Source organism: Anabrus simplex, chromosome 5, assembly GCF_040414725.1.
Source record: "Anabrus simplex isolate iqAnaSimp1 chromosome 5, ASM4041472v1, whole genome shotgun sequence".
NCBI lineage: Eukaryota > Metazoa > Arthropoda > Insecta > Orthoptera > Tettigoniidae > Anabrus > Anabrus simplex.
The window spans coordinates 312,828,310-312,845,779 of record NC_090269.1 but is presented as its reverse complement, the minus strand read 5'-3'; the positions used below and the strand labels follow the sequence as shown (position 1 = coordinate 312,845,779).

General features: G+C 42.1%; 1 protein-coding gene across 3 annotated transcripts in view; it reads right to left on the bottom strand.

Moving 5' to 3' along the window:
• LOC136874866 (15-hydroxyprostaglandin dehydrogenase [NAD(+)]) overlaps positions 1 to 17,470 on the bottom strand; it is a 127,448-nt gene that overhangs the window by 74,732 nt on the left and 35,246 nt on the right. Inside the window, exons 1-2 of one of the 3 annotated variants that reach the window (XM_068227921.1) lie at positions 10,015 to 10,095; positions 78 to 215 (exon numbers count right to left, since the gene is read on the bottom strand). In XM_068227921.1, the coding sequence (XP_068084022.1) occupies positions 78 to 170 (93 nt within the window). In that variant the 5' untranslated portion in view covers positions 171 to 215; positions 10,015 to 10,095. Of the gene's footprint in view, positions 1 to 77; positions 216 to 580; positions 856 to 10,014; positions 10,096 to 17,470 lie in introns of those variants that run through there. The other 2 variants (XM_068227922.1, XM_068227920.1) reach the window with 2 other exon arrangements.

The following is a 17,470-nucleotide window of genomic DNA, read 5'->3' as shown; positions in this document are numbered from 1 at the left end:
AAATACCCTCTTTCTGCAAAGTAATTCATTATCGTTAGTGGACAGGATTCCATGAACAGTAATTCTTCTGTACTTACATGAGCCCCATTAGTCAGAAGTTCTTCAACACAAGCCAGGCCAATCCCAGAGGCACCTCCAGTTATGAGAGCGACCTTCCCTTGAGGATCCATGGTGGTTATGTAGGCGTAGATGAAGAAATACACAGAACCAATTACCTTGAAGAAAACATATTGTTGATTTATTTGCTAGAGCTGAGATTTTGAACTTTTAAGAAGGTCCCATTTTAACACTATAATAGTTATGAGTGGCGTGGAAATTACACATTTCATAGGTTTTTCAAACTTAATACTGTCGGAGTCAGAAAATACAAGAATTAAGGAGTTCGCATAGGAAATATGAAAGTGAGGAGCCAGACACAAGTGGAAGAAGTTGCAGACTTAGCCACGAAACCTGTGGTTATCTCTCCACTCTCCCAATTCGAGACCTTCCGAAGGGGAGGTAATGTATGAGCTTGAATATAAATAATAAAGAGGATTTGTGAGTGTTATTAATAAAGTTACTGGCTTTACATCTTACTAACTATTCTGAGTCAAGTCGGTGCTCAGCATCTCACTGCCAACGGCTTGTCGTGACGTACTCTCTCTAGCTCTGCGCAGGTTCTTCTTTTCTAAATCAGATTTCCTCCTTGTGGTATAAAAGTCAAGCGTCAGGTTAATAGAGAGATGTACAGAGCATTTAAAACATCGCAGATATGTTCTCTATAGCTGCCTTCCGTAGTCAGTTATCGACCCTTGGACAAATTTTAGAAGACCGCCAATGATATTTTCCTTATTTCTCACTGTGCCTGAAAATATTTTGGAAAAACAAAGTTATGAATAATATTCTAAATAAATGTTCTCATGAGCAATTTACCTTTAAAACCAACCATGAGGCCCACTCTTCATATTTGAACATAATAAATACACATTGTTAGGACGGTCATAGACATTGCATTTTGTGAATATGAGCACAGCCTAGAGACACTTAGTACCATTAGAACGTAGAACGTGTGGCTGAAGATTTGTATTTCCCCTTGTTTATCCATTTAATGTCAGCGCAGCACCTGGGCACCTGCAAGTCTACCGAACACTTTGAAAACAACAATAAAAGTCACATCGGGAAACAGCTCCTGAAAATAAAATACCTGTAGTTACGCACCAATGTAACTCAATAATTAAGTAGACAAAAGTTGGAATTCAAGAGAACAAACTGGGGCAAATATTCGTTTTTACGAAGGGGAGTTGTTCAATAAATTTTTATTTTCTTTGATAGCATTTAAGAAATCGCTAGGAAAACAACAGATAGGGAATCTGCCACCTGGGCGACTGCCCTAAATGCAGACCAGTAGTAGTGATTGATTGATTGATTGATTGATTGATTGATTATTCTCTTATCGGTGTTAGGAAGTACCTCTAATCAAGTTTAGCCAGAATACTATTGAATAATATTGATTTTCTTTCAATTAATCAGTCAATATTGAAAGTAACCGCGGTGGAATAAGGAAAAGTACAAGTCTCACTTGGGAAGCCATGCCACAAAGCGCAATATCCGGAGTGTAGTAAAGAATTTCACTCCTAATGTAGCTGGAATCTACAAAACACTAGGCTGAGGTTTGTTACCGCGAGTTTGAGAGAACGGCTAAACAGATTGACTTCGTAAATGATTCTCACGAAAGCTCTTGGCCTGTAAATTTGCAGAGTGTCTTTAAAAGCATAACAATTTCTTGCCGTATATTTTTAAATTATTAAAGAAAAATATAGCTTTCTGATTGGCCAAATCGCTCTCCAGTACTTCAAGGTCAACTGCGGGTCTATTGAAGACCATGCGCGTGATGGAAATTCTGAAAAGCGTACAAGCATGGGCACACTCATGTGCTGTCTGGTATGACGTATCCTCACTGTGGTCTGCATATCTGAGTGGACAGTCATGGACTCATTGTTTGTCGAGAGGATTTCACGTAGACTCCAATAACATTCATCAACATTTTCCAGCTCCAGTTTCCCTGGTGTGGTATACAAGCACTCGTCATTTCTTTCTGTCATATTTCATAGTTTGGCCTTCCTACTCCCCTTTTCCCTCTCACTTCTCTGTCTCAAATATTGTCCACCTAATTTACTGTATTGGAAACAGGAAGGATTGTTGTTCAGCCATCAGCCGAGAGACTGGTTGAATCCTCAAATAGCACCACCAAAGCTATGCAGTTATAGGAAAACCATGAAAAAGCAATGGCAGCACCAGAATGAGGAGGACTAACCAGGCCGAAGAACGGAGTAGTTTGCCATTAATTTCCTCACTGAGCCAGGCGATCGTCTTCTGCTGTGTCCTACTGCACGCTTCTCCACTCTCCGCACTTCCTGTGCTTTCAAGCGAACACGTGATGGTTACCGTATTTCGCGCACGAGCGCTAGCATGATGTCATCTCTCTGCGTGAAGAAGATCCAGGGAAACTATTGCTTACCTCTGAGATCGTGGTTTTAAGTTGAAATTAGCTGGTGTTTTATATTGTAACAGTATGTGTTGTTTAGGTCGTAAATACGCATTATTTGTAACAACTTATTCAGCTTTCGATATTAAAAAAAAGTTATTCACAATCAAAAGCAACAGTGCAGAGAATAGTCAACACAAATAGTAAAGGAGTAAACATCGCCAACATTTACGTCTACAATTTTCACAAAATTGGAAATTATCAAAACTTTGAGAATAACTGAACAATGTATTCAAAATTGATTCTTTCTCCTCTGTACCATGAAATCAAAGATTTAGTCTTTCAGGTGGAATACTTCTTCCTGATATTGCCCTTAATTCTTCAGGGGATTTGGATGCATCCTTATCATCGTCCTCACCCTTGAACTGGGTTTTTGTTTAGTGTGGACCTTCAAGGTGTACACTCTCTGTAGATGACGTACAACAGTACCACTGCTAGTCTTTAGTTGAACCACCCGGACTGTTCCATCTCACCCTGGAATGAGATGCTCAATTCTTGTCAAAGGCCAACCTGTTCTCTTTCGATTGGCCGATACTATTATTACCACCTCACCAACTATAGGTTTTCTAGTTTCACGTCACTTTGTCCAAGTTAACTGCCCCAGATATTCTGAACGGAAATTTCTTCTTAGCTCTTCTCTCGGTCTTTGTAGATAACGAATTTTCTCAGTGATGCTTGAAGACTCAATGCAGTCCAGGTCAGGCACTCTCGTCTCTCGTACTTTTGGTAGTAGCATGGATGGAGCCAATGGATCTTTATTATCTTACACCGTGTACGCCAATGGTCTTGCATTGATCGCTGCTTCACAGTCAATAAGTATAGTCTGAAGTTCATCTCAAGACAATGTAACCTTCCCCAGTGTCTTCATTAAAATTTGCTTCACAAGGCCCACTAATCGTTCCCAGAAGCCTCCCCACCATGGTGTTGTAGGTGGATTGAAACTCCAAATTATACGTTCCCCGGTGCTGTATGTAACAGTTTGATCCCAGTCTAACTTTTCCAGAGCATTGCTTATTCCGCGAATTTATTATTTTCAAGTCGCTCTACGTCGCATCGACACAGACAGGTCTTATGACGACGATGGGATAGGAAAGGGCTAGGAGTGGGAAGGAAGCGTCCGTGACCTTAATTAAGGTACAGCCCCAGAATTCGCCCGGTGTGAAAATGGGAAACCACAGAAAACCATCTTCAGGGCTGCCAACAGTGCGGTTCGAATTCACTATCTCACGAATACTGGATACTGGTCACACTTAAGCGACTGCAGCTATTGAGCTCGGTCGAAAATTTGTACCATATCACAGAGGATCACTTCAGGTCGACCCCGCCGTGCGATAACATGTCTCAGTGCTCTTATGAATGCTTCGGTTGACAGAGACGGAACTAGTTCCAGATGGACATCCCGGTAGCAAGCGCAAGTGAACAGGGCATTCCATGTCTTTGACGAGTCGCGAAGACACAAAGGTCCTGCAAAATCTAATCCGATGTCTTCGAATACGGCTGCATCCTTAACTCGAAGATCAGGCAAAGGAGGGGACTGAGTGTCTAAGTTTTCTGCTTGAAAATGCCAGAAATTAACATATTTCTTGACAGTTCCTCTCGCAAACTGGCGTTCTTTGAGGAACCAGATTCTCTCCCGTAACAAACCCATTGAGAGTTACTAGACCGGGATGATTATTTTAATGATGCCCTTCTTCGGTATACCTTTTACCACCGGATGTTTCGAAAGCACCGGGGTTGGTAATCTGGAGGGCCTTTGTCCACACGTTTGACTATCCGTGTTTTGAGTCTAATTATGCCCTTTTGATCTAGGAATACTTGAAAATTCTTAAGTCTTTGACCGTCTGGGAATTCAAAGGACTCTGCATAAAAAGCAGAACAATTTTCTCTTCAGCTGCAGCTACTTCACTTATCGATAACGGACTTCTTCTTCTGCAGCTACTTCACTTATCGATAACGGACTTCTTCTTTTAATTTCATTGCGTCGACATTTGTTCAGAAATCTGAAGATCCATCTCACCACCCGCATAATTTGTTCATATTTGCTGAACCGCTGATACAGACACGTCGTATTGTGAGATTTTGTAGTAGGATTATATTCATTTGCCACTTCATAGCTTATATGAGTTTCAGGCCAGTTTTCTTCTCCTTCAGCAAGCCACTTAGGTCCTTTCCACCATTTGGATTCGAACAGTTGTGCGACTACGTCCTCTTGAGGGTATGTCTACGGGGTTCAATTCGCCTGGTATGTGTCTCCAGTTTCGTGCACCAGCGAGTTCCCTTATCTCCCTCACTCGATTCCTAACAAATGCAGTCTTGTCTTCATTGCCAAGAATCCGAGCTAGCACAGTACTTGAGTCGGTCCAACAATGAACAGGGACTTCTTTCCAACCTAGGCTTTCTTGAACTCATTTCAGCAAACGAGCTCCAATGAGAGTTCGCAATAATTCCACTTCTGGAATGGCTAGACGCTTAAGCGGTGTTACTCTTGCTTTAGCTACCACCAACCGAATATGTACCTCTCCCTGGTAACTACTCCTGATAAAATCAACAGCTGCATATGCGTTATGACTCCCATCACTGAATACCTGCAATGAGGTATTCTCCTCACTGCCTAGGCGGCGCATCATTCCGATTTCTCTCAAGTGGGTCAAGTTCTTTAACCACCTCTCAAAATGCCGTCGAGTATCTTCGTCAATAGGGTCGTCCCATCCCAACTTTCTGGTCAATAATACTTGAACTAACAATTTCAACTTAATCGTTACTGGAATGGTTCTTCCAATCGGATCAAAAATGTGGTGAAGTACTGAATGAACAGTCCTCTTTTTCAGATTTTCTATTTCACACGATTTCTCCCACCAATCCACATTGATCTTCAGAGTGTCATCTCGGTGATTCCATCTAATGCCAAGCAGTGTAGACTCCTGGGGAGAGCTGTCTCCGCTCCACTCCAACCCTCGAGGGCCGAAACCGACCCTTGATATAATGGTCTTTCAAAGTAACTTGTTGGTTTTGTGTGGTTTGGTTTCTTCATCTCTTGTCTTCTTGCATTACCTGTTTTCTGGTGTCGTCTTGTGTTTAATTTGTACAACTGTAAACCTCATTTAATCTTTACCTGCCATTTTATGGTGTTTTATTTTCCTCAGTGGATCTCTTAGTGTCTCTTGACATGGTCGATTACTTATCTCACCGCACTCTGAGATTACTGGTTAGGTATGGGACTAGTTAGTACTCCCTAGTCGGTACTGGAGTCTTCCTGCTAATTGATTATGGGGTTAATTACCAGCGTTACTGCCTGCGTCATTGTTCTTTGAGCGTTATCCATGGACTTGCCTCGTATTCTGCCACTTATATTTTATTTGCCTAATTCTTCTGCTCCGTTGAGGCTTGTCACTAGATTGTCAACATAAAATATATTTTTCAACGCTGCCGCGATTTTAGCCTCCTTTGGATCAGTTGATTCCATACATTTTTCTAGGTGGTACTCAATAACTGCTCCAAGAAGTAACGGACTATTGGTAACACCGAATACCACTCTGGCATGACTCAGGTCTCGTAGGCCTTTCTCATTATTTTCATACCACTAGAGATTCAGGTCGTCTCACTCCTCTGGGTGTATTCTTATCTGCAAAAATGCCTGTTTATGTCAGCTGTGATACCTACCCTCCGTTGTCGAAACATCGAGGGTAGTTCTGGTATGATTTCAATGACGTTGGGTTCTTCTTCAACGCAGTTGTTCGGTGACAGGAAACTCTCTCTTTCGCCGATGCGTGGAACACGGTACGCACTTCCGTACTTGCACCACTTTCCTTCAGTACTGGGCCGTGAGGAAGGTAGTGTCCAGTAGAGAGATCCATTGCACCTTCCACAATGCTTTCTTTCACCAATCTGGTAAAATGGTATCATATTCTTCGTAGAGTACACGCTTTGCCTTTAATTTCCGGGTCATTCGAATGAATCTGCCTTTTGCAATCCATCGATTGGTTGGAAGGTCCGAAGCGTCTCTACTCCATGGAAGACAAACCTCATACCTGTCATCTACAAAACTAATCGTATCTACTGGATCGGTTATCCCAAAGGTCCACATTTTCCACAGATCAGATATAGGTAGCTGAGTAATACTGAGTGTAATGACAGCATTCGCAACACTTGTATGCTTGACTAGATCGTCTTTTCCTATGGTGTATACTTCTTTCTTCTTCTTCCGTGTTACCGTCCATCCAAAACTGGTTTCAATGGCTACCAGTACAGCAGTTAGAATCTTTATTTTCCCCGCCCACAACTTTCCCGCGGTGTCAGAACCTATCAAGATGTCAATTGGAGCCCTAGAATCTCTGCACTTTGAAAGTGTTCCTTGAGTACGTAATTCTTCCCTCACTTCCTCCCTGACGTCTACTGATGGAATCGCAGCTGTAATTGTCCTATGGTCTAGCGCTACGAAATTGCATGCAAAGTCATTACTTAAGCTGAGCAAGTGTACTTTATAGCATCTGTTCTTAACTAACCTTGTTGGTTTACCACCAAAAAGAGAGTGGATAATGTTCTCTTCACCATTCGGAAAGTACTTCATCTCTTCGATCAACCTTGGGATCCAATGTCTATCAGTAACCTGGCTTTCCTAATTTTGTCACCATTCTTTACATAAATTAACAGAGTCTGCAGACAGACCTCCGTTCGGGAGCTAATTGACAAATTGCTATCAATAGATGAAGTATTGAACAAGGAAACCTCTTGTCTTTTGTTCGCAGAATGCTTCCCCTCAACACATTCTTCCTCCCTTGCTTGACACTTCCCAACAGATGGGTATAATAACGGTACATGTCGTTCACGACAAACAACACATCGTGCTTGACATTGCTGCGCAGAATGGCCTATTTGGTACAAGAAAAACAGCACTTAACTTTAAACAGAACCCGTTTTCTGTCTTCAAGAGACACTTCTGTGCATAGAGGCATTCTGTTGAATAATGATTCATCTCTTTACACACTTCTGAGAGTCGGATTCAATGCCCAGAGTAGCAATATCGATCGCAGAGGCAAAATGAACTTTGTCCGTATCATGCGATTTCCCCGGATCCTTAGCCTGGCTATAGAAAAGGGACTGATTGTTTGCCATTGAGACTCTCTCCTCTCCTTCTACTTCCCTTTTTTAAAACAATATTAAGTTGTCTGTTTCCTCCTGCAATGTCCTATTGGGTTCATTTGAACGTTACCACATCTTCAATACGTCTGTGAGTAAACACGATTCTATCAGCGGAAACAATAAGGCGGCGTAATAGTCCGAGAAAGCATTCAATTCCTCTAGTGCTCGTAATTGAGTTTATAGTTCGTCACACAAAATGCTGTTCTTGACTGTCTTCTTTTCCATAACTAAACTCAGTAGCTCCCGAACATAATACTGGATAAGGAGATCATTACGTTTTAAGTGCTCGAATGGCCTTCCCGTAATTTTAACCTGAGGGAGAGAAACTCACAACAACCGCGCGTGCTCGTGAATTCTCTTTCGTGGCTTGAATCAAATAATGAAATTTTTCCTACTTACTCAACGACTGACACTCGTCAATGTGTGATAATTGTGACCGGAATGATATCCAACCGGCTGTTTCCCCGTCATACTTAATTCCGATTTCGGTAGACGGCAGCTCCAAACTAATGGACCTCGTCACACTAGGCAACGCCGGTGAAAGCATGTAGAGTGCCCATATTTTTTATGATTTCCATGTCTGTGATGGTAAATATAACAAGATGGCTGAGACTTGGGATAAAGATGATAAACAAATACATCGAGTGTCTTCCTACGTAATGTTTTATATGGACTGAATTGTAGGTAAAACATTGTAAAGTGACGGGTAGAATAAGTGCAGTTATATTTAATGTTGTGCTTACTGTAGCTAGCAAGTCAATTAGTGCAGTGATCCCCACAAAACTCTACGCATAATCAGGATTCGGCGCTGGGGTCATGAGAGGTGAATGTAGGAGGATAGGTTACCTAAGAGAATATTAGACTCGGTCATGGAGGGTAAGAAAAGTAAAGGGAGATCAAGACGACAATTGTTAGACTCAGATTCTAATTAATTGAAGATACCAAATTAAACGAAGCCATAGAATTTATTACAAATAGCGGATTGTGGCGGCGTTTAGTAAATTCACACAGGCTTGCAGACTGAAAGATGAAAGGCATAAGAATCTATAATGTTTGTATTTTTAGAATAAGTAACGTCATGCTAAACTCAAAATTCTTTCAGGTGCTGATTTAATATTTGCAACAATTTGAAGAGAAATTAGGACTATCATGGTGCTATGAGTAGTGAACATTTTCAGATGTGGGTGGAAATCCAGTTAATCGCAGAATTAAGAAATATAGGACTCTGTGTCGTTGTGATGGATAATGCAGAATGTCACTGTATGCTTGTGGAACATCAACCGACAACGACATGGAGGAAGGATCAATTAGTGATAATAATACTAGATTGAATATTTTCTTCTGTTGAATGATTATTTAATGATGATACAGATTTTAATTTTCCCTTTAATTTACAGTCATTTTTAGGGAGAACAGGGTGTCCACACCGGAAAATGCAACAGAAGATGGCCTCCAAAGGTTGGGTCATATGAATTCACTTAAAGAGGTAGAGTAGCATCTAAACATGAGTTTAGCTAATGTTATTTACTTACATGTATGCATAATAACATTCCTTTTTTTTTAAACCAGGTGCATTGTTGATGAGTTGTTGCGCAATGAAACCCATACTGACCTACGACTTCCTCCATATCACTCATTTTTCGATGCTGTCGAGGTATTATGATATGTGGCAAATCAGTATTATAACAAAACAGTGGTTTCAAGGTCAGGCCATAGATTGGACGAGCTAGAGATGTATGGAAAGAATCTCTTATTTCTTATTACAAGATAATAATTTCATTCCATATTGATAGTTCACACTTTACAATGGAAAAGCTTGTATTACTTCCTCCTATTCAATACATATATGCATCTTTGGATGCAATGACTTTTAGGCAAACATATATCAACTCATCTTTAAGCCATCTTCAGTGAAAATATATTTAAAAGTTACATGAATTAATGTTGAATAAGTGACATTGAAGACAATGTGAAGGAGCATGTAAAATCCGAGTAAAACGCGATTAATATGTCTAAAACAAGCAGGGTTATAGCGAGGTTCGGAACCTCTACGTCTATTTTCTTTGTATCACTCTAAAACGAAGATAAAACCTCCAATTATAAAGTTGGAACAGTCCATCTTCAATATGTCAAGTATGCATATAATTTGGAGGGAAACATAAGCCAGTAAACGTATGATATGTGAAACAAAGGCCTGGTACAGTGTTGTGTAAATTAATTAGTGGAAACCGTCAATATGTTGATCTTATAAGACCAGATGTTATCTGTAATGGAAAGAAGGTGAATGAATGTGTGTAGAAAGCTGAAGCTGAGAGACAGGAAACAACAGTGAAATAAAAGGGATGACTTACTTATCGTGTAGTTGCCGTCTTGGACAGCCTGATCTTGTTGGTCTGGCGGCCTTTTTCCACTGTTACTGTATGCTGTTTCTTACCTGTTATGAAGTTAAAGAAAGAACCATCCAACTGGTTGCTCTTGCTTGCGTCAAAATTCCCTGACGACTGAATTTATGTTGATTTGTGTGTTAATAAATATGTCGCTGATAAGACAACAAGTCAAGTGTCATGCGTTTGCACATTTGAATGGTCTTGGCTGATCATAGTGAGTAATTTATTATTTTACCACATGGGGAAGAGATGGATATATGAGTCAACTGTCTTCATAACTTTCTATACCTTTTCCAATAGTCTGGAAAATAACATTATTTGATATTGAAAGAATGCCTTATAAAAACAAAATTTCACGTTTTCCATCAAGTATTGCTCATTCAAAAACACCTAAAACTTGCATTTTCCTAAAGTTAAATTTCAACATGTTCCGAAGTCATCCACAGGACTGCGCTAATTTTCAAAACTCGGCACCCTTGCTTATACAGAGTTTCTCATATAAACTCAGACCGAGCGCACGGTGGTTGTACTATGCACTACGGCAGCTGCCTCAGCTGAACATATGTCACGCACGGCCGCCCTGCTTTAAGCGTGTATACAATCCTCTAACACTAATCAGAGAGGAAGAAGGAAGAGGTCCGATCGTACGAAAATAAAGGATTCGGTAAAAGAAAGGGAAAGGTTACGAAAATGAAAGACTCCATATGCCTCGTAAACCTAATACTGACGGGGTCAGAAGAGAACAGGAGTTGACCAAGGGAGGTCAGGTAGGAAAAATTATTGAAGGGAAGAGCCTGTCTAAGAACCCGTGGTTGCCATCTACGCTCCCATGCTGAGATCCCTGGAACCGCTTTTAGACATCCTTTACAAAAGGAAGGGGATACCGCGAGTGAAGTCTACCACCACGATCCACAGCGCGTACTTGGTTCAGAATTAGGATTACCTGTGAAAAGAACGTTCATTTTCACATTTCCTCCCTTGTTATTTTATTGTCGTTAACAACCACTGCCGGAACCGTGGTGTAGGGGTAGCGTGCATGCCTCTTATCCGGAGGCCCCGGGTTCGACTCCCGGCCAGGTCAGGGATTTTTACCAGGATCTGAGGGCTGGTTCGAGGTCCACTCAGCCTACGTGATTAGAATTGAGGAGCTATCTGACGGTAAAATAGCGCTCCCGGTCTAGAAAGTCAAGAATAACGAGTGAAAGGATTTATCGTGCGACACCTCGTAATCTGCAGACCTTCGGTCTGAGCAGCGATCGCTTGGTAGGCCAAGGCCCTTCAAGGGCTGTAGTGCCATGGGGTTAGGTTAGGTTAACAACCTTTGTATCCTTTTGTAGCTCTTAAAAGAACGTTGCCGCTTGCTTGCATTGCTTTATATCTAAATGAAGAGAACTTTCAAGATTATATTTTGATGGTGAAGAGGTCGACTCCCGAAAATGTTGAAATTTAAACAAATATGTACTTGCAGGGTCTCTCATATAAACTAAGACCGTTATAGCGGCCGTTTTACTCTCCGACACGTAAGCTCCAGTATGGAAGCCGCGCGCATTGTTCTTCACCTTGCACGTGTTCGACCTGGCAAGCATCAGTTGCCAGTCTGAATCTCATGGTGAGGCAGTTATCATTGCAACACTATATTTGCGTATGTATAAGTTCTGGTTTCATCTTAATGGTGCCGTGCGCGTAGAGGCGCGCGGCTGTGAGCTTGCATCCGGGAGATAGTAGGTTCGAATCCCACTATCGGCAGCCCTGAAGATGGTTTTCCGTGGTTTCCCATTTTCACACCAGGCAAATGCTGGGGCTGTACCTGAATTAAGGCCACGGCCGCTTCCTTCCAACTCCTAGGCCTTTCCCATCCCATCGTCGCCGTAAGACCTATCTGTGTCGGTGCGACGTAAAGCCCCTAGCATCTTAATGGTCGTGCGAACAGTCATAACTCTCGCTACTAGTGCGCAGAAAATCGTAATTGTGTTTATGAAGTCCCGCTTTATGATAGGAAGATTGGTGTTTGGTGTGCTGTTTGCGCAAGACGAATAATTGGACCAATTTCTTTTAGACGACAGTAAATGCAGAGAGGTACCGATATGGCATTTTGATGCCGTTCTTCCATCACTTAACGGAAAAAGGAAGATCGCGTGGGTGGTTTCAATAAGATACAGCCCCTGCTTATACAGCAGAATATTCCCCTCTTAAAATCAGTCCTGGTCTATTTCCCCCCTCATTCTCCATATCTAACAGTGTGTGATGTTTACGTGTGGGGTAAACTGATAGAAAAAGTGTATCGAACAATTCCTCACACATTGAAGGAACTGAAAGAAAACATTGCGAATGAAATCAGAAACATTACAGTGGCAGTACTCAGTCGCGTCAGCCTGTATGTGGTTAGCAGATAGAGTGCCGGTATAACCCAGGAAGGACGGCACTTCCAGCATCGTTAGTTTTAAATCAGGGCCTCTCAGGGTGCATGCGCGTGGTGCATGCACTGTGCACGGTGCAAAAGACGACTTGGCTTGGTTGACCAGAGTGCAGACCCCCCACTCCTCGATTTGGAGTAATAGCGCTAACTCTCTCTTTCCTCACGCCTCTCTCGCTCGCTCCGCCTGTCTTCCTCTCCCCCACTTGCGCCGTAGCGCTCCAAATCTGGGCTGAGTTGAGCCGACTAGAGCCGAGTAGAGCCGAGTATAGCCGAGTAGCCCAGAGACGAAGCGTTGATCCGAACCATACCGAGCGACACCGAGCGGCACCGATGCACAGTGCACGGAGCCCTTGCGCCTCGCTCTGCACGCGTGAGATTTTGGGCGTTTGAGAGGCCCTGTTTTAAATGGAAGCACAGCTAGGCAACCATCCTCTAATTTCATGAAGTATTGCAAATATTTGATACATTAATATTCGTAATTTAAATATTGTACAGCAAATGTCCTGTACAGATATACTGGTTGATGATGATGATGCTTGTTGTTTTAAGGGGCCTAACATCGAAGGTCATCGGCCCCTAATGGAACGAAATGAATGACAGTAGTATAATTGGATGGTTCGGCGGCCACCTCCACCTCAGGCTCCCAGTGGCCACCTCCACCTCCACCTCAGCCAGAGGCCTCCCAGTGGCCACCTCCACCTCCACCTCAGCCAGAGGCCTCCCAGATGCCTCCTCCACCTCCCGCGGGAAATTTGAATTTGTAAACAAAGCCACGTGCTTTTTGACAGCTGTCATCGACAACAACGCATCGCTAACCTCAGTACTGCCATCTTGACGGGCCTAAACCTCAGTAGTGCCAACTTAACCTAACTAGTTCGAGATAAACAAAGCCACGTGTTTTTTGACAGCCACGTGCTTTTTGACAGATTTGTAAACAAAGCCACGTGCTTTTTGACAGCTGTCATCGACAACAACGAATCGCTAACCTCAGTACTACCATCTTGACGGGCCTAAACCCCAGTAGTGCCAACTTAACCTAACTAGCATGAGGTAAACAAAGCCACGTGTTTTTTGACAGCCACGTGCTTTTTGACAGATTTGTAAACAAAGCCACGTGCTTTTTGACAGACAACAACGCATCGCTAACCTCAGTACTGCCATCTTGACGGACGTAAACCTTAGTGGTACCAACTGAACCTCACTAGCGCGAGGTAAACAAAGCCACGTGCTTTTTGACAGCCACGTGCTTTTTTGACAGCTGTCATCCGCCATCTTTAAACCACAAAGCACTGTGCTGCCCTCTATATCGCAGTAGCTGCAAAATTCGTCACCTGTCATCGGCAGTGCTACCATCTTGACGGGTCTAAACCTTAGTGCTACCAACTTAACCTCACTAGCGCGAGATAAACAAAGCCACGTGTTTTTTGACAGCTGTCATCCGCCATCTTTAATCCAGAGAGCACAGTGCTGCCCTCTTTAGCTACTTACCTTTGAAATGTGGTGGCGGATAATTTGAAAAATGCTTTTTTGACAGCAGCCATCTTTGTGCACCGTGCTGCCCTCTTTTGTGGTGGCAGGCAATTCCACGTGACAGCAGCCATCTTTAATCATGAGAGCACCGTGCTGCCCTCTATGTGGTGGCGGCAAATTGAAAAATTCCACGTGCCCTTGTTTGGAAACAAACTCATGTGCTTTTTTTGACAGCTGTCATCTGCCATCTTTAATTAACAGAGCACAGTGCTGCACTCTTTAGCTAGATACCTTTGAAATGTGGTGGCGGCAATTTGAAAAATACTATGTGCTCTTGTTGGGAAACAAAGCCACGTGCTTTTTTGACAGCTGTCATCGGCCATCTTTAATCAATAGAGCACCGTGCTGCCCTCATGCGGGGGCAATTTCGTCAGCTGTCATCCGCCATCTTTAATCCAGAGAGAACAGTGCTGCACTCTATGTGGTGGCAGCAAATTCCACGTGCTTTACAAACCCATGTGCTTTTCTGACAGCTGTCATCCGCCATCTTTAATCCAGAGAGAACAGTGCTGCACTCTATGTGGTGGCGGCAAATTCTACGTGCTTTACAAACCTATGCGCTTTTCTGTCATCCACCATCTTTAATCTAGAGAGAACAGTGCTGCACTCTATGTGGTGGTGGTAAATTCCACGTGCTCTTGTTTGGAAACAAATTCTACTCGCTCTTCAGCTGTCATCCACCATCTTTAATCAAGAGAGCACCGTGCTGCCCTCTTTGTGGTGGCGGATAATTTGAAAAAATTCTTTTCGACAAGCAGCCATCTTTAATCCAGAGGGAACAGTGCTGCCCTCTTTAGCTACTTACCTTTGAGGCGGTTAATTTGAAAAATTCTTTTCGACAAGCAGCCATCTTTAATCCAGAGAGAACAGTGCTGCCCTCTTTAGCTACTTACCTTTGAGGCGGTTAATTTAAAAAATTCTATTTAACAAGCTGCCATCTTTAATGAAAAGAGCATCGTGGTGCTATCTTGCGAGTAATATTTTACGTCACAGCTGTCATCCACCATCTTGCATTGCTAACCTTAGTGCTGCCCTCTTTAGCTACTTACCTTTGACGAGCTGTCACCTGCCATCTTGCATCGCAAACCTCAGTGCTGCACTCTATGTGGTGGCGGATAATTTGAAAAAATCTTTTTGACAAGCAGCCATCTTTAATCAACAGAGCACCGTGCTGCCATCTTTAGCTACCGCCATCTTACATCGCTTACCTCGCTGCTGCACTCTATGTGATGGCGGTTAATTCGAACAAGTTTAATCACGCATCCGGCAAGCTAGAGTAAGCACGTGCTGTTGTGATGACGTCATTGTGCATGTTTAAACCCGTTCGTTGACTAAAAGGTTTAGTCTTCGAGAAACAGTGATAGAGTGTAGAGTGCAAACATGACGAAAACATTAATAGTTGATGTGCAAGGCTTTAAAGTAAATGGAAACAAATTTGTGTTTAAAGAGGTGGCTGTGTTAGATTGCAGTGTGTTGTGGGCTCCAAAACTTGTTAGTTTAGTGTTTAGTCCACCGTTCCCTTACTGTTTGCAAACAGATGAAGATAAAAAGCAGACTCAGTGGATTGAAAACAATTTAGGTTTGAAGTGGGAAGAAAAAGGAATACCTTATCGTTTTCTACCTTTAATGATGAATGCACATTTGTCAAGAGCAGATCTTGTTCTTTTAAAGGGTTGTGAAAAGAAAGAATGGTTGCGTGATTTTCTACCATCATCGTGTGAAGTTATCGACATGCATGAATTGGGGTGCCCATCATTTAAAACTCTTCCGAAAGAGCATAGCAGAGAAACAAGTAAACAGTCTTTACAGCATGTAGGTATGCTCTTTGATTGGTTATGTCGCAGTGCATGCCGGGAAGTGAACAACATATGTAAAGTGCAGTGTCGAAATAACCTTAGTGTAAAAGAAACATTTGTAGAGTAAAGACATCATGTCATTTCTAACAGATACTAAGTGTAACGCAGTTGAAAAGGCGATCGTAAGGTTTTATGCATGCAAAAAGAAACTAAACACTTTTACTGAAGAAGAGTTAAATGCATTACCAAAGGCATTTTTGGTTAATGTAGCTGCGAATGCTGTAAAGAAGATTTGGGAAAAGGTGCCTCGTGAGTGGACTCAAGATCCTGTTTTGTCAGAGCTTCAAACGTGTAGTTTACATCATGAACACGTGAGTTTAGCTAGAAGACCTTCTGTGAGACAGTGCCGTACATGTCAACTAATTAAACTGTATCACGGACCTAAAACTAACGAGTTGTCTTCGCTTATAAACACTTATCATGGCTGTGGAGAGAGTAAACAAGGAAAAGGTGAAGAAACGTGCTGGGAGAAAGATGAGGAAGCATGTTGGGCGTGGACTCATCAATAGAGTGATTGATCTTCTTTTCTTCGTGCTTCATCTCCCCTGCAGCCCTAGAACACATTCGCCTGATACGTAGTTACATGCTGCCTGCATAGAGTGTAGCTGTTAAAATCTGCTTCGTAAAGTTATGCTGTGTGTGTGTATGTGTTATTACCTAGTGCTTTCGCTGCTCAGAAGAATATAGCAGCACTTGTCGTTGTTGGTGCAATAAAACGAAAACTGAGTGTCAAAGACCGTAACATAAACAAAGGATAAAAATGTATGTATATAGTCTAAAATAAATATGAATTGTCAAAACATATTACAGGTGTTGTTTAATCCTACAGCATGTCCTAGTGACTTAGAAGAAAGGAAACGTAGAGGATTAAAAGAAAACACACACATAAGATTTAAAGTACATCCTCTTTATTAATCCATGAATTAAAGCTGTTATTAAAACCAAGCCATTTAACATACAGTTTATTACCACGACGTCGAATAACACGTTCAACTAAATAGTGATCAGAATATTTTGTTTTCTGCAGTTCTTCGATGTAGAATCCTCCTTCAATAGGCTGTCTTCTGAGATCGCGGAGTAAATACGTAACTGGATTAGTAAGCTTAACACTTCTGATTTGAAAAATTTCAGTGCTCCAGTTAGGTGTGTATCCTTTCGCAAAGATAGACTTGTGTTTGCTGATGCGAACGAAATCGCCTTCTTTAAAGCGATGGCGACGTGGATCAGCTGTTTTGATTACGAGATGAATAGCATCTAGACGAGGTGTATTCTTTGTAACAAGACGTGGCTTTGTTCCGATAGTGCGATGAGGTGTATCGTTGTAGATAGATAAAAGTCTAGGTAGCAGATCAATCCAACGATATGAACCTTGCGCTGTAAATTCTCGCCACATCATTGTTTTGAGTGTACGATTAAAGCGTTCTACAACACTCGCCTTGAGATTGCTGAACGTAGAGTAGTGTTGAATGCCAAGTAACTTGAGGTAAGAAGAAAAATCCTTGTTGTAAAACTCTTTACCTTGATCAGTTTGAAGAAGCCTTGGGCAGCGTTTCGATTCTTCAACAATATGTTTAAATGCTTCTTTAACTTGAGCTGCTGTTTTAGAACGCACGGGTTG